The 21,427-nt window shown below is 41.8% G+C and overlaps 1 protein-coding gene and 1 long non-coding RNA gene across 2 annotated transcripts in view; one reads left to right on the forward strand and one right to left on the reverse strand.

Moving 5' to 3' along the window:
* Positions 1–1,828, reverse strand: part of LOC149307448 (COUP transcription factor 2) — a 32,404-nt gene extending 30,576 nt beyond the window's left edge. The window contains exon 1 of the mRNA XM_089539188.1: positions 1,385–1,828. Within this exon, the coding sequence (XP_089395314.1) occupies positions 1,385–1,427 (43 nt within the window). The 5' untranslated portion in view covers positions 1,428–1,828. The remainder of the gene's footprint in view (positions 1–1,384) is intronic.
* Positions 195–21,063, forward strand: LOC149307449 (uncharacterized). The gene is made up of 3 exons (XR_016282392.1): positions 195–572; positions 6,293–6,370; positions 21,001–21,063. It is a non-coding gene; the product is annotated as an uncharacterized LOC149307449 (long non-coding RNA).
* Positions 21,064–21,427: the final 364 nt, after the last annotated feature.

The raw sequence follows: 21,427 nt of genomic DNA on the forward strand, positions 1-21,427 counted from the left end.
GTGTGTGTGTGTGCATGTGTGTGTTTGCTTATATGTGTGGTGTGTGTGTGTGTGTGTATATATATATATATATATATATATATATTCTGATGAATTCTTGCAGCTAGAAAAGTGGAGAAGCTGCTTGCAAGAAAGGGGTGTGTGTGCTTGTGCATGTGTGTGTTTTAATACACACACACACATATACATGTGTGTGTGTGTATCCTGATTAATTCTTGCAGCTTCAGCCCAGCTGGCTGGGAAAGTGGCAAAGCTGCTTGCAAGAAGGGTGTGCTTGTGCTTGTGTGTGCGTGTGTGTGTGTGCTTTAGGGAAGGGTGAGATGTGGGGTGGTGGGTTAGGGCATTCCCCCCTCCTTTCCCAGCCCTGTGTGAGTGTGTGAGTGTGTGTGAGAGAGAGTGTGTGGAAGCCACGAGCTTTTCCACGCCACTTTGGCGAAGTCCCTTCCACGCGACACTGCCTCCCGACGACCAATAATAACAACAGTATTAATATTAATAATAATCAATAATTAATAACAATAAAAGGAAGAGACCCCCTCCAAACCTGGCACCCGCAACCCGGACTGGCACCGGTGAGTACCCCAACTTTGAACCTCCAAGACCAAATTATTTCCTTTAAAAAGGGGGGGGGGGGAGGGGGGAAGAAAAGGGGAATAAAATGGGGATCAATAGAGATCTACTAGGAAGGAAACCCATGCAGTTTCGGCAGCGATCTTTCGTCAAGCACGTGGCTACAAATGCCAGGAGGTTGATCCTTTTACAGCCCCCCCAAAAAACCCCAGTTTAAAGAGGTTTATAGAACTCCATTTCATCCCCCCGACACCCCCCCCCCCACTTCAAGCCATTCCTGAGATGTTTGTAGGGTTTGTAGTATAGTTATAGTGCCGGGTTTAGAAAGTAGGGTTAGGACAACCGGGGGTGGCTTCATAGAGATCCAGGACAAGTAAAGGGGGGGCTTTATAGAGGGACAGACACCCCCCATTCCACTCCCACAACATGCCCCCCCAAACACCATGCATCTCGATCCAAAGTTTTTGCATCCAAATCCGCAAACCTCCACCCGAAACCCGAATAGATTGTCTTTTTATTCCCCCCCCCCTATTTTTCGATCCTCCAAAGGCAGATTTTTTTTGGGGGGGGGTTAAGAAAAGTTTCCCAGATTTCTTTCCTTTGCCCCCCCTTCCCCAGTTTGGAAACTTAACTTTCCCCATTGACTGCCTTTATGAGGATCCCAGCTCTTTCCTTTTTATGCTACGAAACTTGGAAATGAGGAAAGAAAGAGAAAGGAGAAGAACCCCCCCCCCCAATAAATCCCAAACAGCATCGCAATAAAGAAAGAAAGAAAGAGGGATATTTTAAAAAGAGAGAGAGAATTAAAACATACCCAAAGCATATTTGCCTTGCTCAAGATCCCAAATCGCTTGCATCTTCTTCTGGAGTTGGGGCAGCCGAGAGCAAAAAGGGAAAAGGAAGCTTTTTGGTTCGAAACTATGATATTAGAGATAGATTAATAGGGACCAAAGGAGGGATGAAAAGAAAAGGAAGGAAGGAAGGAATTCCCCCCTTGAAGGCAATGGAAACGTATCTTCTTGGGTGTTTTATCTCAAAAGCGATTGTGCAAACTGGGTTTTTTCTTTCTTTTTTTAAAAAGAAAGAAAGGAAAGGAGGCAAAAAAAAAGGAGAAAGAGTGGAGGAGGCGGAGGGGTGTGAGAGAGGGAAGGAAAAAGGAATAATAAAAGAGAGAGAGAGAGAGAAATCGGCAAAGAAATGTTTTGTGTGTCCCCCCTCCCTCTCTGTGTGTATATTATTAGCTCGAAGCTTTACGGAAGGGGAGGGGGGAAATAATAATAATAATAGTAATAGTAATAGTAATAATAATGCTATTAATAATAGCAATGTATAGATATATTGGAATATCTATAGATGCACACTGTAAGTTTAAAGGGTCCCTGGGGAGGGTGGGAGGGGGGGTATTTTTTGAAAGCAAAGGAGGGATAGATGTCTTTAAGGAAAAAAGGGGGGTGGGTTGAAAGAGCCCCCCATCAAAATGGGAAGGTAGGAGAAACCGAGCTCTTCTCCTTTCCTTAGAAGGAAAGGGAGCCTGGTTGCACCTTGTTTGGGACTGGGAAAGGGGAGAGTTTGGAAACACACACACACACACACACACACACAACACACACACACACACTGGAGCACAGCCCTCCCTCCGAGGGGAAAGTGGGGAGGGAGAGAAAGAGAGAGGGAAGGAGAGGAGCCAGGGAGAGGGAAAGAGGAAGAGAGACAGAGAGACACAGAGAGGGAAAAGCTGCTTGTAGAGTAACACTTAGAAACAAATCGGAGCCCTATATAATTTTATTTTGGGGGGGAGGGAGAAGCTGGGAAAGAAAGCAGCTCCACTGGGAAATAATAATAATAATAATAATAATAATAATAATAATAATAATAATAATAATAATGTTTGAAGTGTCTTCCTCCCTTCCTCTTCTCTCTCTGCTCTTTCCTTCCTCTCTGGTGCAAAGGGACCCCCCCATTTTTCTCTCAATTCTTGGGGCACTCCTCCTCCTCCTCCTCCTCCTCCTCCTCCTCCTCATTATTATTATTATTATTATTATTATTATTATTATTATTATTGTTGTTATGGGTATGTGTTTGTGTGTGTTTAAGAGGTAACTTCACACACACAAACACACACACACACAACACACATCATAAACATAGAGGGGGTCATTGAATGGAGAGGCAGAAGCATCCCAATCTTTGGAAGGTCGCTTTGACTTGTTATGTCCAGAAGTGAGTCCTCATCTTGTGTGTGTTTGTGTTTGTGTGATTCATCCAGGTATCCTTTTTCTCTTCCCTTCCTTCTCTCCCTTTCTTTTTGTTTCTCTGTGTTTGCTTTTTTAATAATAATAATAATAATATTAATAATAATAATAATAACAGCCATAAAGCCTTTGGTGGCAAGGTGCCATTCTCAGGTGGCCAAAGGACCGTGGAGGAGGACAGCAAAAGAGATCTCTCTTTTATTCATTTCTTCCTCTCCAAACTTTCTAGGACTGGAAGGTCTTTCCAGCATCTTTACTGGGCCAGTTTAAAGAGCCTTAGTGGGAGGTTTTCCCAGGAAGGATGAAATGGAGAGATGGGTTTGGACCACCTTCAGACAATGGTTCAAAACTCAATGGAGAAGGGGCTGGAAGGTGGACTTTTTGGAGGTATGTTTTAGAAGAGGGAAGAAAGAGAGGTCAAGGGATTGATCAGGAGGAATAAAGATGACCATTGGTCATCTCCATTGGTTCATCATACCTTAAGATTAGAGGCATATAAACTATGACTCCTTCTTACAACTTTGGAGAACATCTCCCAGGAGAGTTAATTATGGAGATGGAGGTACTGATGGAAATAACCTTCAGCTCAATGTTTTCCTTTGAAGTCCTTCAGCTCCTTGTATTTTTTCCTCCTTGTTTTTCCAAGAGGAAACCCAAGAGAGAGAGAGAGGTTGCTAGTCCTCAAGGTGTTCCAAGTAGCCTTCCCAGATGGCTGCCAATTTAATGCAATGTTAAATTATGGTACATGTCATAGGTTTGCCTCCTCCTGAGCCTTTCTTGTTATGAGAGGATGGGAATTGTTAGTTTGTTGTGGTGTGCCTCCCAGTCATATTTTTTAATGGTGACCCTGTCATAGGTTTTGACTGACAAGTTTATCCAGAAAGGGGGGTTTGCCATTGCCATCCTCTGAGGCTGAGAGAGTGTGACTTGCATATGGGAACTGTAATAGCATCTCATTCCTTTAGGAATATAATGGAGCCATGTCTCCAAGAGGGACCACCACCAACCCTTCTCCTAACTCTGCCCAGAAAGCTAATGGAGAAAGAAGACCTAAAAAGCCAGATGGGAGAAAAGGAGAGAGAGGATGCCCTCTTTCAGCCTCTCCTCTCTTCCTCCCCATCCAGTCACACTCTCTCAGCCTTTCCAGACTTGGACCGGAGTTAGGAGCCGAAATGCATCAGTTGCATCAGAAGGGAGGGATTGTCCTAACACCCCCCAAACCCACCCTCCATAAATCTTAACCTCGCTGGGAAAAATAAAGGCGACCCTCTCTTGCTTTGCCTGAGTCCCTCTTGTCACTTTTGCAACTGAAGAAAGCCTTAATCTGATTTCGTCCCCCTTCATTCAACGACCCTTTGAAGCTCAGTAACGTCAGAATAACCTGGGAGTCTTTTCTAAATTCCTCTTCTCTCCTCCTCCTCCTCCTCTTTTTCTTCTTCCTCCTCCTCCTCCTCCTTTTCCTCCCCCTCTTCTTTCTCCTTTGCTTCTTCTTCTTCCTCTTCTTCCTCTTCCTCCTCCTCTTCTTTTCTTCTTCCTCCCCCTCTTCTTTCTCCTTCTCCTCCTCTTCTTCTTCCCCTCTCTCTTTCTCTTTTCCCTACTCCTCTCCTCTTCCTCTTCCTCCTTTTCTTTCTCCTTTTCTTCCTCTTCTTCTCCCTCCTCCTTCTTTTTCCTCTTCCTCTTTTTCCTCCTCCTTTCGTTTTCTTCTTCTTCCTTTTCTTCTTCCTCCTCCTCTCCTTTTTTCCTCTTCCTCCTCTTCTCCCTCTTCCTTCTTCTCTCCTTCCTTCTCCTCCTCTCCTTTTCTTCCAATTCTTCTTTTTCCTCCTCTTTTTCTTCTTCCTCTCCTCCTCCTCCTTTTCTTCCTCTTTTTTCTTCCTCCTCCTCTTTCTTTTTTTAAAAATCTTCCAAGGAGCTGTGGTTTTGTCTTCGGAGGAACAGTGGGAGCAGGCTGTGTGTGTGTGTGTGTGGTGTGTGTGTGTCATTGAATGGTGTGAAAGGGACGGAGAAGGTCCTGGGCAATCGATTTCTTCCCTTGTCCCTTCTGTCTTTTCGGATCAGCGCCTTTCAATGGCGGGGATCTAGGTGCTCTTTCAAGGGGACAAACTTCTGCGACGTTTCGGGCCTGTCTTCCCCCGAAGACAATCAATGCTGGGCAGATTCCACACACACACAAAGACACAAAGACACAAGCACACCCCTCCGACACCCTTCTTTCTCAGGCCAGAAAGTGCTCTAATTAAATTGTTGGATGCGGCTGGTCAAGGGACGACAGTTCAGGGATTGCATTCGTGGAAAGATAGACCTCCTTCCTTCTTTCTGTCTCTTTCTATCTCTTCCTCTTTCATCCCCCCTTCCCTTCTGCAGAGCAACAAAAAAGTGTCCCTTACATAATGATGATGATGATGATGATGATAATAATAATAATGGATTTAAATATCCAGACCTGAGCAGAAAGAGACCCCTTATTTCTTTTCCTTTAAAAGAAGACATGATAAATACAGATTTTCCACCTTCTATTTTACCTGGATTGAAAGAAACACACACAGAGAGAGCACTCACACGACTATAGAGCACAACAGACACGTGTGTTCAGGAATGAAGCGTTCACACGAGGTCGCAAACTCAGATAGAAAGAGGAATTATTCCTATGCAAAACAAAACCCAAAACCTCTTTTGAAGAATGGGAAGGATGGAAGAATAGTTATTTTTGTTCTAGATGATCACCTTCTTTATGTTTGATCAGACACGCGTCTGTCATTTTGGGAGATCCAGTGCCTGGATTTATTGGAAAGACACACAACAATATTTTTGCAGTGTTTCTACTAATGCATCCAGACTGCCGAAATAACCCGGTTTCAGACCGTTTCACTGATGGTCCTAAACCCACTGCGGAAATAATTCAGTTTGAGACCATTGAACTGCCCTGGCTCAATGCTAGGGGATTCTGGGAACTGTAGTTCTGGGAGACATTGAGCCTTCTTTGTGGGGTTGTTCTGGGGCCACAATAAACTACAATTTCTGCAATGGAGTGAGGCCGATTTCGATGTCTTTCTTTCCCCTCTTAAGGTTGCATCCGCACTGCAGGAATAACCCACTTGGAAACCTGCCATGGTCCAGTGCTATGGAATTCTGGGATCTGTAACTTCGTGAGACATTTAGCCTTCTCTCTCAAAGAGCTTCGTTACCCCCAACAAACTCCACTTCCCAGGCCAGTTAAAGCGATCCAAAACCGCATTGTTTCTGTAGCACCAGAGAAGGCTCTAATGTCTCATAAAACTACACTTTCCAGAATTCCCTACCATTCAGCAAAGGCAATTAAAGTGGTCTCAAGCCGGATTATTTCTGCAGTCTGGACGCAGCCCTGTGTGGCCCCGATTCTGCCAGGAATTTGAAGGCTGCAGACCCGTGTCTAGGAACAAGTCTTCACTTTCGTGTAAGGTTGCAATAAGGTTTGCTTTCTTTTTTCCTCACAGTTTCCTCACAGTTTCCCATTTGGGTCCGCTTCACACGACTTTTCCCCCCCGGAGACTTTTGGAACAAGATACACGAAGGTATGAGAAACTCCCAAACCTTGCCATAAAACTCCCCCCAAAAGTCGCATTATTTCCCTATAAGGATTTGTTTTCAGCGCCCAGGATGGGAGAAATCCCCTCTCTGTGGACAAACACGTGTCTATATGGTTGTGTGTGTATATGCCATACTGAAATCCTGGCCTTGCCGATTCGTGTTTTGCTGCCATTCTTTTCTTGCCTCAGGACTATTTGAAAGCAAGGGAAAGAGTCACCTATAGGCTACACCCGCACTGCGGAAATAATCCGGTTTGAGACCGTGTTAACTTCCCTGGCTCACTGGTAGAGGAATCCTGGGAATTGTAGTTGGTTGTCGCACCAATAGAGAAGGCTAAACCAGAGAGAAAGGGTCAGGACTCTCGTGTGAACGGACCACCAAACAGGGCTTCAGCTTTGCAGCCAGAGAGGACCCGCAAATGTCACTTTCACGTGGACAAATGGCACGTGAGCCCGGACCCATGCTGCCGAGTAGGAGTTTGGATACAAAGAGTCCTGATGATCCCTTACCCCACCCAAAACAAACCCGACCCAGGAGAGGACAGGCTTCCCCCCTTCAATCTCGCAGACTTCAGCCACTTTCGCCCTATTTCAACAGAGAATCCCTCGGAGTTTAGCGGGGGAAGCAGCCAGCCTTACTCCCGAGGAGACCCCCTCCCTTCTGCACAAACTGGCCCTTTGGCAGGGGAGGGGGGCATGAAGGAGACCCCTGTTTCGTCCTCAGGAGGCTTTCCTTGCTTGGACGACCCCCTTTGCCCCCGATGCCATGGGGCTGGATCGATTGGTCCGGCTAAATATTTACCCGCCACCCGCAAATAGCCAGGTGACCCCAATGATTCCTCTCCCTCTCTTCTTCTCTTCCTTTCTCTTTCTTTCTTTCTTTCTTTCTTTCTTTCTTTCTTTCTTTCCCTTCTCTTTCTCTTATCTTATATTTCTCTTCTCTTCCCTTTCTCTTCTCTTCCCTTCCTTCCTTCCTTCCTTCCTTTCCCTTTCCCTTTCCTTCCCTTTCTATTCTCTTCTCTTCCTTTTCTCTCCCTTTTTTCTTCCCTTCCCTTTCTCTTTCCCATTCATTCCTCTTCTCCTTTTTTTCCCTTTCACTTTTCCCTTCCCTTCTTTTCCCTTCCCTTCTCTTCCTCTTCCTTCCTCTTCCCTTCTCTTCCTTTTTTCTTCCCTCCCCTCCCCTTTCTCTTCTCTTCTGTTTTCTTCCCTTTCCCTTTCTCATTCTCTTCCCTTCCCCTGCTCTTTTCTTCCCTTCCACCTCTCTTCCATTCCCTTTCTCTTCTTCTTTCCCTTTCTCTTCCTTTTTCTTTGCTTTTTCCTCCCTTCCCTTCACTTCCCTTTGCTTTTCCCTATCCCTTTCCCTTTCCCTTCTTCTCCCTTCCCCTTTCCTTTCCTTTCCTCTTTTCCTCCTTCCTCTTTTCTTTTATCTTTCATTTTCTTTCCTTTTCCTTTCCTCCCTTCACTGCCAGGAGAGTGATGGAGGGCGTGGGAAAGAGAAGTAAAGGAAAAGAAAAGAGGGGGGGGGTGGAGAGATAAGAGAAGAGGAGAGAAGCGAGGAGCTAAATCATTTTATTAGTGTTTATAAAATAAAGAGCAGATCCCGGGCAGCAGCGTTTTCAGATGTGTCTTCAGCGGGATGAAAAGAGTTAGCGAAATCGATACGGAGCGATTAGGGGCTCCTCTGGAGTGGCAAGAAGGAGGAGAAGAAAAAGGAGGAGAAGGAGATAGAGAAGGGGGGATAGAGAGAGAGATCGCCTTGGAAGGAGAGCCTCCAAAGCCTTAGAGATCGGGTCGATCCCGCCTTGAAGGGGAAACGTTGGATTTCATTCCTTGCGTATCAAGAAATGCAAAACCAAAACCCAGGGAAGAGGGATGAATGCACAGAGACAGGCGCCTTCCCAGGTTTTGCAAAAGGTTTTTGCAAAGGGAGCTGCTGGGCTTCCTTTTGGATGACCTTAGAGCTGGAGGTGTGTGTGTGTGTGTGTGTGAGGAGTTGTGTTTGTGTGTTCCCAGGTGGCCTTTCTGTTCAGGAATCCCTCCGAGAGTAGAGCCATCCGAGGGCGAGTCAAAGGGAACTCCCTTCGGTTGAACGGAGCTACTCCAAGGAGGACTAGCCCCGAATCGAGTGTGTCTATCTGTTTATATGACAGAGCAAGCTGGCTAGATTTCTCTCTGGCCCTGGACTTGTGGGTCTGTGTGTGTCTCTCTGTGTGTAGGAGATGGAGAGAGAATTGTATTCTCCTGTGTGTTTGAGAGAGGGAGGAAAGGAGTTGTATTTCTGTGTATGTGAGTGTGTATGAGTGGGAGAGATCTATAACAAGTTGCATTTCTCTTTCTGGGTGTGTGACACACACACAAAGCTACATTTGGGTGTGCAAAAGAGTGAGCAAGCTAAGTGTATTTCTGTGTATCTCTGTGTGTGTGTGTGTGTGTGTGAGAGAGAGAGAGAGAGAGAGAGAGAGAGAGAAACTCTAGCACTCTGTGTTTCTCTCTCTTTCTTTAACACAAAGATACTCTATACAGGTGTGAAAAGCTATATATTTGTGTGAGCGACCCCAGCAGTATTTCTCTACATCTCACACACTCTCTCTCATTGTGTGTGTGAGTTGTGTGTGTGTGTGAGAGACACCATTTTGGTGCCCATGTAGGTGTGCATCTATCATTGCCTTCTCCATCTATCCAGATACACTTTTTAGTTTCAGGTGGAGCTGGGATAAAAGGGGACGATCCGGCTCCCTTGCCTCCACAGAATAAAAAGGCAGAGGAGCCCAAGTGGCCAAAAAGCAAGGCAACCACAGCCTTTCCAACAGAAGTTTACTTCGGTTTAATTCCTCCCTCCCTTCGCTTCTGTTGTTCCAAATTGGGAATGAAAAGTGTGTTTATTATGGCAGATTTAGGGTGGAATAAAGGAACTGGGGTGGATTGCTGTAAGAGACTCCAGGATGGAAAGTGTGTGTGTGTGTGTGTGTATAGTGTGTGTGTGTGTGTGTGTGTGTGTGTATAGTGTGTGTATTTGTATGTATGTGAGAGAGAGACAGAGCTATCCACACACACACACACACACACACACACATATTGGTGATTTTAGGAGATATGTGTAAAGGGAAATCCCTGACCACTAGGCACTTCTCCTTTTGTTGTTCTTTTTCTCCTTTTGGAGGAGGAGAGAAAGCTTGAAAACCTTGAAAGCTGAACACGTGAACTTTTCTCTCCTTCAAAATAACATTGGATTCCGGAGTCCAGGGTTCGAATCCTGACCCAGCCACGAAACCCTCTGGGTCACACTCTCTCAGCCTCAGGGGAAGGCAAGGGCGAGCCTCCCAAACCGAAGGAGTCTTGCCAAAGGGAAGGAAAAATATCCCCTGATAGGTTCTCCTTAGGGCCCTCGTAAGTCAGGAATGGCTTGAAGGCACACAACAACAACAATAACAATAACAACAGAAGGAGGTTTCTGGGATCAGCTGATTTATGGGGTGGGCAGAAGATGAAGACTGGGTGAATAAATAGGAAAATCAACCAAAAAGAGAGCAGATCCTAAAGATGCCACAGTCAGAAATAGAATTAATACATTTCTGTATATCTATCTATCTATCTATCTATCCATCACCTTAGCCAAGCATCCTCAAAATGCATACTAATAATAGTAGTATAAATGCCTAATTATTAATCATAATGCATTTCATAACGATATTAATAAATGTAGTGAAAACTGATAATTATTATTATTGACAATACAATACATAATATTAATAATAGTAACAGCAATACAAATGACAAATTATTAATTGCAATGCATTGTAAATAATAACAATAACAGTAATATAAATGACTAATCATTACCAATAGTGCATTAAGTAATAGTGGCAATAATTGTAATATAAATGACTATGAATATTAATGCATTGCATAACATTCATAATCTAATGGATAATTATTGCTAATAATGCATTACATAATAATAACAATAATAATATTAATCGTTATGAATAATGCATTACACAATAATAATAATGATAATATAAATGACTAAGTATTACTAATAATGCATTGCATAATAACAATAGTAAAATGAATGACTAATTGTTATTAATAATGCATTACACAATAATCATTATGATAATCTAAATGGCTAATTGTTACTAATAATGCATTACATAATAATGACAATAATAGTAACATAAATGACTATTAATAATAATGCATTAAATAATAATCATAATCTAAATGGCTAATTAATAATAATAATGCATTACATAATAATGACAATAATAGTAACATAAATGACTATCAATAATAATGCATTAAATAATAATAATAAAATAAATGGCTAATTGTTAATAATACTGCATTACATAATAATAATAATAAAACAAATGACTGTTGATAATAATGCATTAGATAATAATCATAATGTAAATTGCTAATTATTCATAATAATGCATTAAATAATAATAAATATAATGGTAATATAAATGACTAATTATTATTAACAATGCATTAGACAATAATCATAAGCATAAACTAAATGGCTAGTTATTAATACTTATGCATTAAATAATAATAATATAAATGGGGAATTATTAATAATTATGCATTACATGATAATAATAATAATGTAAATGATTAATAGTTCATAATAATGCATGACTAAATAACAACAACAACAACAACAATAGTAGTAGTAGTAATGAAATAATTGGTGTCCTGAACTGTGTCTTTATGCAAGAAGGGAAGGACAGGTAGTAGAGTCTGGAGGCTGGACAGAGAAAGCTGAAAACAAGCCTTTTAAACCCCTGTGTAACCTTTTAGTTTTCCAAAATGCAGTGGCTCAACCTACTGCCTCCTTGGCTGGAATTTGGAGAGAAAGTCTTTCAGTGCCATTTTTGGACCTTGGTCCAAACTGGACCTCAACCCCTTCTCTCTATACAAACCAACAGACTCTATTTTGGGGAGCAAGAGACATTTATCTGGCTTTGGGATGTTATTAGGGACACCCCGATGTTGTTTTGCAGCACCCTTGGTTGAAAATGTTGGCTTCTTGGTTTAACTGCTGCCAGTCTCCGGTGCAAAAAAGCTAGATTCAGAAGGAACTAGATAACTGAGCATCATATTGCCTTTTAAAGAGGGAAAGAAAACCAACCATCCCACTAAAACATGATTAGAGCAATATGTTTAAGTGTAAGGCAAAGGGCAGGGAGGGACCCTCAACCCCCTCAACTAATCTTATAACCTTTTTGCCTAATTCTTGAGATTGGAGATAGGGAAGACTCTGACTCAAAAGGTCAGGGAAGAGCCAAGTTTCATTAACTCCTGCAGCCCTGACATTAATTTCAAGGTGGGTTAGAAGAAGGAGGTGTGAATGATCGGGAGAGAAACCCAGTTTTAAATGCAGTCAAGGAAAAGGGGTAGAAAAACTGAAGGGAGAAAATTGGGATCAAATTTGGAGCTTCCCTCCCATTTGCAAAACCTGGTCCTCATTCCAGTTATGCACCCACATATTTGTCCATGTTGGATAGGCTTTATTTCAGAGATATTGATTTATTTCTGATAGGTTCTGTAATCAATTAGTCGAGTCTTTTCACCTTAAAGCAGAATGTTAAGCCACCTTCCGATGTTTAACCTCTCAATAAAGTGTGGATGATGGGTCTTCAGATGCTTTCCCTATGCATTATTTACTTGGAAGTAGTTGCACCAAAGTTGCAACCTTGGACGAGGCAATACTGCCTTTCAAGGGGTTTCCTTCTTGCATCCCAATTTTGGAAATTGGGATGTTAATTTGGAACTGGAAGAAGGAGAAACACAGTGGAGAGATGTGAAAGGAAGAGGTTTGCGCTTAGTGATGGTACTCTAAAAAGAAGTTATGATCATATCTGGTTTTTAAGGGTATTCCTTCCATCGCACAAAGGTTGCATTGGTTCCCCAATACAGGTGCATGCAACACACACATTTGCCCAAATACTCCAAATTTCATGTTGGATATTTGCTAATTTATTTCAGAAAGCTGATCGGTAGTGTAATCAATTAATTTATTGATCAAGTGTCAATTAATACACCTCTACCATGTAATGAATCAAGGTGTCAAATAGTCCCTGTGTACAATTCTGGGCACATATAATAACACTGTAGAGATGCAAGTACCTTCATTTGTGGCAATGCATATGCACCATGCATGCGTACGCATATAAAATGCATGGCCAAACAGTATGGATGCGTGTGCACACGCACACACCCCCATGCGCACAAATAGCCGCGTTACAAGACAAAGGTGGCACAATACAAAACAATGTCTGTTTCTTCCTCCTTTTTGTGTAGTGTCCATTTTCAATTTAAATATTCTGGAAAAGAAGACTAGTAGCAATGGAAAAGAAGCAAAGGCCATCTCTTATTTGAGCAGATGCAGCTAAAGATGCCATGTTTTTTCCCCATAAGGAAACCTTAGTTCCTAAAAAGATCGTTGTCTTGAGGGGAAGAAATGATACACACCTGACTTTCAGATGCTAATTTTCTGCAACATTTCAAGCCTTTTAACTGTTTATCTCCCCTTCCCATTAATAAAATGTATGGAAACGGTATGTTTTCCAGCTTTCAGTCCTTCCATTGGAATATTTTAATTTCAGTTCAGTTTTCTGAAGCAATGCCTTGATACCCATTTCATTAAAGGAATGGAAGACCAAATTCACTGTGCTAAAATCAATCAATCCAACTCCTTAAAGCCTCCTAGAAGAACTGTTTTCATGGTTTCCTTTCCTGACTGACAAAAGCGTGAAAGAAACCCAACTGCAAAGAATCATAATGTAAATATATTGGGGGAAATGAGGGCCATATATGTTAAAAGATACAGTCAGATTGTATGGATCGTTTCCTCCCTTTGACACAGACATTTTGTTTCAATGAATTAATTCCAATTACTCCAATGGTTTCATTTATCCATTGTTTCATTTTATCTTCTTTTTTTGGTGGTCTTTTTATGCCAATTTGGAAAATCAAGCAAGTTTAGTGAGTTCAGTTTTTTAAAACTCATGATGGCAGTGAAATATTGGCCATTAAATGTTTACGGTCACTTCTTATTTCTTTTTTTCTCAGGCAGCAAAATCCCTTATTAAGGGACACAATTGCTCCAAAGCATAAAATCAAATATGGAAAAAATATGTTTTTTTAAAACAACAACAAAAAAGAGTTTTGAAAGTATAATTCCTTGCGATTCCCCCAGATGCGTCAACATTAGGAGCGGATGCTCAGGAAAAAGGAACTCAGCTGAATTCAATGGACCGTTTTATTATTTCCTAGGCCTGACGTTAAGCCTTGCCTAAACAAAGGCATGGCATTTGGATCACGCTGCAGACCTTTAATGGTCCTATGGGGAGAAGCCCATATACGAAACCTCCAGAGCACACAGGGATATATAGCTGACCGTCTGAAAACAGCAATCCCAGATCCACTATGTATTAACAACCTTGTCATTATCATTATGTTCTCATTTCTTTCTCTAAGAAGGGGACACCTAAAATGAATGAGGAAGAGCTCTCAGAGCAATGATCAGATTTATGTCTCAAGGAGGAGACCTAACATGTTTAATATCTCACTTGTTCCCTTTTCTTTTCTCCATATGCTTTTCTGTTCCCAGTATTAAATTTAGCACTGAAAAGTATTAATCATAAGTATTAATAATAATAATAATAATAATAATAATAATAAAGACACAAATCAATCTTCTCCTTTAAGATCCCTGCTTTGACTGGGCTAAATTGAATGGGGATGATATCTCTTTTCAGATATCTGTAAAGATATCTGTGCAAAAACAGAATGAAGGGGGAAAAGTTTCTGATACTCTTCATCTGGAGGCGTGCGTCCACTTCTTTTAAAACACTTACGAACTTGCTCCTATCCCCATTAGCTTAATTTAGCTATATCCATGCATATCCCTTCCCAGAACGCTGCCAACCAATTAAAGACTTTTTGAGTCAATTAATCAGCTGCCCTTTTTTTGCCAATTAATTGATCGATCAATGGAATAGACTGGCATATTATCCCCGGTCTCCGAAGTCATCAGGGGCCTCCTTTTCAGACACTGAATCGAAATGGAAGTGAAATTACAACTCAATATTTCGAAACACACACTCAGCCAATGTCTTTCTTAGGACCTCCTGAAATCGCACAGAATCGCGGACAATCCACATCTCCATATTTCTTCCTCTTCTAAGATTTCTTTTGGTATCCTGTCATCATCCGTGCTGCAAAACAGGCTCCAAAACAAACATATAGTATCTTTAATTTGCAACCCTACAGATGAAAAGTCGTCTGTTTTAGTTAATTAGTCCGTCAGCTAAACCAATATTCCCATTAAAGCGTGCACACAATCTAGTAAAACAACTCCATTAATGAAAACTCCCCCAAACTACTGTTTCATAGCTTTAGTTGGTATTTTAGATCCCAGAGACCTACTTATTCAGTTGGAATAGCCTTTCTGTTTTAACCCTGGAGGGGCCCTTGCAATGATTTTTAAGTTTTAGGGAACCCCCTGCATAGAAATTATTATATCTACAACTAAAAAAAAGTTCATTTCCCCCCCAAATCACAATCTTTTGAGAAACCCTACATTAGAAAATAACCCATGGGAAGGTCTCTTGCAAACATCCTACCGATGGAAGCAAGAGATATACATTAGTAGACCTTTGGGAAAATTTGGATCCTTTGTAAGGAAACCCCACAGTCTTGAGTTTCAAAAGCCAGTCTTGCAAAGCATGTTCGTTCCTCATTTCAAGTCTTCTTTCTTTAAAGGTTTAAGCAGTTATAGCAACTCAGGGAGAAAAAGTGGTTGGACCATAAGACCTCGGTTAGCTAAAGCCATGTTGAAGAAAACTGTTTGTTTAGACATAGAAAATGTTGGTTTCTAGTGATTTTCAAGTCAAGCTAAACAGGAACAAAATATTTTGAGCCAAATGCAATAAATTGTTGACATGTTCTGCTGATAGGTTCACACTTTGAACACTGAAATAAGACAGAAATAATAAGTTTGATGTATGTAGTTTGGGAATAGTTCACTCATTATTGGTGAATTCAGTTCGAATGCCATGCAAACTTCTTGTTGTTCTGTTGCTGCCTCTGTATGCTTTTGCAAGACGCTTGTTTAGTTGCTTGTTTGAGGTTTAATCCCGGGTTCCTTAGTCTTGCAAGCACTGTGTCATTAAAGAAAATGCTGAGTTCAGCCTGCTATCAGACCCTGTTCATGAATGTCGAAGACTTAAGAAAACAACAACCCTTCACTTGTTTTGCAGTGATGGCCATGTTTTGTACAGTTATGCAATAGAAATGCCCAGATTCTGTTGGAAGATGTCAGGAAGATGCTGAGCAGTGTGTAGTTTTTAAAAATAAACCCTGGACCCATTTATTTTCCTTATTATTATTTCCACGACTAGAAAGCAACACGTTTTTCATATTGCAAATGCGCACTGGTAGTGCGGCCACAATGTTTAATAATTTTGGCTCCTTCCATCTGAATTTTGTCCTTTGTAAGTCTTTGCGTTTTCACATTTCAGTTTTTCTTTTGCATGTCCGAGGGGAAATGGATAAAACGCTCAGCGGCAGAATCTCAGAACGTGGCTGCTTTTAAAACAGAGGCTAGAGATAAAAGGGCAGAGAGAGCAGCTTTTATTATTATTTTTAATTATTATTATTATTTTTATAAAAATATACTTTTTCAAATGATGATAAGTTTCAGCTCAGCAGCCATGCTACTTTGATAGAAGAACCGAAGCATTTCTGCAAAACAGAAGGAACCATATCCCTTTTAAACCAAAACTGGGCATATGCTGAGCATGGCTTGTATTATGGGCTTTTAAATCTCTTTTGCCGTTGGCAGTAAAGCGTCAACCATTTCCTTAGCTTTGTTGTGTTGTTGTGTGCCTTCAGATCAGGTCTTCCTTATGGCGACCCTAAGGCGAACCTCTCATGAGGTTTTCTTGTTAAGATTTGTTCAGAAAGGGTTTGCTTTTGCCTTCCTTTGAGGCTGAGAGAGTGTGACTTGCCAAAGGTCAGCCAGCGGGTTTCCATGGGTTCAAAGCCTGGTCTCCAAAGTATAGTTTGATGCTCAAACCATTACACCGCTCTGGCTCTGCAAAAAAGATTATGTATCTTTTCTTTTTGTTGGTCTTAATAAATTTATTCCTTGACAGAAATGCCTACCTACAGCTTTACTCACAATAGATGGGAGTTTACAAGGAGGGTTTTGCAAGTGTTTGGAACAGAGAGATTCTAACTTCTGTGTTGCATTGCTTTTTTGAGCCCACATATAACCCTTCCTCCTCTCTTCCTTCCTTCCTTCCTTCCTTCCTTCCTTCCTTCCTTCCTTCCTTTCCTTTCCTTTCCTTTCCTTTTATTCAAAAGAAAAAACAGCTAACTGCTGAATCATAGCAATTCAGAGCATGCCTAACAAATAACATACAGTCACAATAAAAGCTAAACGGATCGGCAAATCAAGGAATAACAGAAAGCAAATTGATATGAACTGATATGACAGTCAATATTCTTCTTGAATGTTGTCCATCTTACTTTAGAAGTTGGAAGCTTCTGAAGAAGCTATGAAAGATCAGGCAAGTTTGTGTGCCGTGAGGACCAACCAAAGATATATTGCTGCCCAAGACAAACAAAAGAGGACCTCAGTTTTGTATGAAAGCCAACTTCTTACTCCAATGCTGTTGAAGTATGTTGAATCTTTTCCAATGAGTCCTCTTGCTGAGCAGGGCTGCTGGTGACTATGATTCATGGAAGTATCTCATTCATAGGGTCACCAGAAGTCATAGTTGTATTTGGGCCATATCTGCATCAGCCAAATAACACCTCCTCCCCTCATCCTCATAGAGATCAGTCAGGATGGCACAGGGCCCAATCCCTGATCCTGGTGCAAACCGAACAGATGATGTACAGCCAGTTCAGGGCCCAACCTGCCCTTAACACGGATTTAGAAAACTCACCTTTTGCTCTGGATCTTCCATGAAAATTTGGCGCCCTAAGAAGCGACTCCAGTTTACAATGGGCCGCACTGGTACAGCTGCCCCTGGCATGAGTCACTTCACCCAATGTCAGAACAAGGGTGACACTGGGCACCTCATTTTTGGTCTCAGAGGAAGCAACCCATGCCACCAGCAGCAATGGCAAGTGGCACAGTGAGACATGCATGTGAACAGCCATCCAAAATGCCAGATAATGGGGAGGACTTTGGAGCAGCTTCACGGCCAGAATTCTTTGGGCTGCTCCAGGAGTATTCTGGCCCATACAGACATGCCCTTGGTAGCAAAACAACAACAACACATTTTGAATCTGATTTCACTATCAGTGAAGGATTAACCTTTATATCCTCCACTGCAGGTCAGGGCAGTAGGCTGGTTTATGGGGCAATGAGGCACCATCTTTTGCCTAACAGAAGTAGACAGAGCTATGAGTGTGAGCCATACAGTTTGCCTTCGGTGTCCCACAAACTGAGATACTGGCTAAGTATCTTCTGCCTAATGGTAGGTCTGTTCCTAACCATGGGGACACACAGGACTTCAGGTACCCTGGTCCTATCACATGGAGCTTGTGATGGATATGTGGGTTATGCAGCGCATATGAAGAGTGGGATGGTCCATGAGAATAAAGAAGGCCTTTCATGTTCTGATGCACAGAGACTGCTGCTTTTTGTGCAGAATGTTTTAAAAAGTGCAATATTTGCATGGACTATGTCCCAAACTGTGAATGGCATGTCTGCCAACATTTCACAAATGTAACCCAGGACATGCATGGTAAGGCACCACCAGAGTGTGGTCAAAATCGTGCAGCCAAGCAACAAGAGGACAAATGCTGTTGATGGAGAAGGATTCACAAGATGCATTCCTATTTTATACAAGGAAACCCCGGAATGTATTTTCTGAGTTTGGGAAAGCTTGGGAAAACAACAACACTTACTCAACCACAAGCAAGAAAGACTGCACTTTTTCCTTTCCTCTCTTCTTTGCTGTTTTAATTGGTATAAACTACTTGACCTCAGTCTTCAGCAGCTGAAGTAAGAGGAAAGCAGGAGAAGAAGAGAGAAACCAGGACATTTTCAAAGCAGCGGAGAAAGTGGGATAGCAGAGGAATAACTGGGATTGCCAATGCCAGAACTGGAGTGTATGGACAACTTTGAAAACTGCGAAGTTTTGAATGACTTTCTCATAATGAGGAGACATCTGGGTAAAATTATTCGTCCTTGCTTGCAAAAATGAAAACGATAGAGATATACATCCCAGCTACAATCGACAATTAATTTGTCGATTTTGACGGCTGTATTGCTACAGATCTTGGCCACCGAATGGAAAAAGTACTAAGATTTCTCCTCCTCCTCCTCCTCCTTCGCTTTGTCTTCCTTCTTCTTCTTCCTCCTCTTTTTTTCTGGAAGGGAAGTAACTTATGTCTGGAGGCAAGAGAAACACCACTGTGTTAAACAACCGGAAGTCAAACATCCCTGTAAATTAAATTATTTAAATTAGCTTCAGTTACTTCCAGCTATGCATGTCTCATGCTGAGGAGCCATTTTTTGGCTGTTGGAGAGCAGAGGATGGTAGAGTAAGAGCATCTGGCTACATCCTTATAGCCACACATACAACAATAATGAGAACACCGAAAGAATGCCTCCATCATAGAATCCTAGAGCTGGAAGGGTCCGTCTAGGGAAGCGATTCTCAACCTGTGGGTTGCAACCCCTTTGGGGGTCAAATGACCCTTTCACGGGGTCACCTAACACCATTGGAAAACACTTATTTCCTATGACCTTATGAACCGAGACCATTGGTTGAGGGTCACCATAAAATGAGGAACTGTATTAAAGGGTCGCGGCATTAGGAAGGTTAAGAACCACTGTTCTAGGGCAATCCAGTCCATTCCCCTACTATGCAGGAAGTTTGTTGTGAGTCCAGCTGTAGACATATCCAGATGTTCTTCGACCACCCCTTTGTCTCCACTGGCCACTGAATGCCTGTGTCAGAGCACTTAACATTATACAAGTAAATTTTAGGACAGCTGAAGGTCATTACATTAGGATGGTATTGAGAAACACTAGAATGAATATATATATATATATATATATATATATATATATATATATAATTTCTATGATATTTCATTCTCCCCTCCTTCCTTCTCTCCTATCTGCTTTGTGCCTTCAGGGGCGGTGAAAGAAGACTGCAGATTCTAGATTGCTTTCAGAGTTTGCTTTGCTGATGATGGATTACCATGTCAATTTAAACAGCATAGGATTAATTTGTTTCAATGATTTCTCTTTAGGCTGAATGCCAGGCTTTCCCTTTTTTTCCCCTTTCCTGGTGGTGCTTTCTATCTCTCCTCTTGCTCTTCAGAATAAGAATAAGGGGGGGGGGGGGGAAACAACAACCCAGTCCTACTTGCTACCAAACTCCTTTCAATATCCCCTCTCTCCTCTTTTTAAGGAGACTATAATAGGAGTAGACAAGTTAGGTGTAAAGTTGCAATGCAGTTGCAGGTTTGAGTGGGTTTTTTTTCCATCTTATTTGCAAAGGCCAAAGCCGCCTGTCAATCACATTAAAATGAAATTGGATCTAACATTTATTCAATAAATACTTCTCTTGTAGGTAATCCAGAGCGGAGTGCTTTTGACACACAAGGACTTAATTTGTCTCAGATAAGAAGTTATTAATATGGCACATTTAAACTTGCCACCTACAATAAGGTCACTCAGATCTTTTTACACAAACCAAGGAACAGGTTGGAGGGTTCTTGAAGGGAAGATGGAGACAAAGTTTGAGATGGTGGTATTTGAGAGCCAGAACGCAGGCCTTTCTTTCTCCCTGGGAATGTGTGAGAGAGGTAATAATTAGTGCGAGACAGGGAGGATTCGAATCCAGGGCTTGGAAAATTACTTTTTCAAAAGCGATTTGTTCTGTTTACTCGTCACGTGTGAAAAGTAAGTCATTGTTGTTAGCATGTTGTGACACTTGTGAAGTTACTCCATGAGATACTTGTAGCTCCCTACTTTTCCCTAAGAGAATGTCATAAAACCGGAGAAGAAAAGCCACTTAAAGACATTAAAATGTTGAAAATTAATTAGAAAGCGAAAGCTTTCATGGCTGGCATTCATAGTTTTTTGTGGGTTTTTTGGGCTACGTGGCCCAGTTCTAGAAGAGTTTCTTCCTGACGTTTCTATCATGGGGTTTTATTGGCAAGATTTGTTCAGAGGATGGTTGCCACTGCTGTTGTGGAACCCCAGCTTTCCAGCTACGAAATGATTTGATATTCTTGATTATTTGGATGAAAGGACCAGTTAAAAGTAAAATAAAATAAAAGAGGATTCCCCCTCTCCTCCACACTTCAATGATGCCTAAATGCCATATATTTATAAGATGCAGTGGGCGAATCTGCCTCTCTGTTGCTCGCGTTCAGATCACTGTAGCATACCAGGATGTTCTCAGTGGCAAGCGAGCCACCTGCTTAGAAATCACTCTAAAGATTGCAGCGTGGGCTGTTCTGCTTTTGTGTAACTTGCATAAAAACTCTTGCGGCACCTTGGGTCGGGTGAGTAGAAGTTCACGATCTGGGAAACTCTGTCAATGATCTTTCCTGTTCATTAGAGAAACGGTGAAGCCTAACAACAGCAACAGATCCTGTCCGATCTTGGAAGCTGAGCATGGTGAGCCCTGGTTAGTACTTGGATCGGATGAATATCAGGTACTGTAGACTGTATTGCAGAGGAAGAAACTGGGAAAGCCCCCTCTGTGTATTCATTGCCTACTGGAACTCTATGAAATTCATTGGGTCTCCATAAATCAACAGATGACTGGAAGGCACAAATGCACACAATATAAGACACAGCCTAAATATTCTAAAGTCACCAGATCCTGTCTGATCTTGGAAGCTAAGCAGGGTGAGTCCCAGTTAGTACTTGGATGGGAGACCACCAATGAATGCCAGGTGCTGTAGGCTATATTTCAGAGGAAGGACCTGACAAAACTACTTCGGAGTATTCCTTGCCTAAGGAGACCTTATGAAATTCATGGA

Source organism: Sceloporus occidentalis, unplaced genomic scaffold, assembly GCF_023333645.1.
Source record: "Sceloporus occidentalis isolate IW3139 unplaced genomic scaffold, rSceOcc1.0.p SCAF_9, whole genome shotgun sequence".
Lineage (NCBI taxonomy): Eukaryota > Metazoa > Chordata > Lepidosauria > Squamata > Phrynosomatidae > Sceloporus > Sceloporus occidentalis.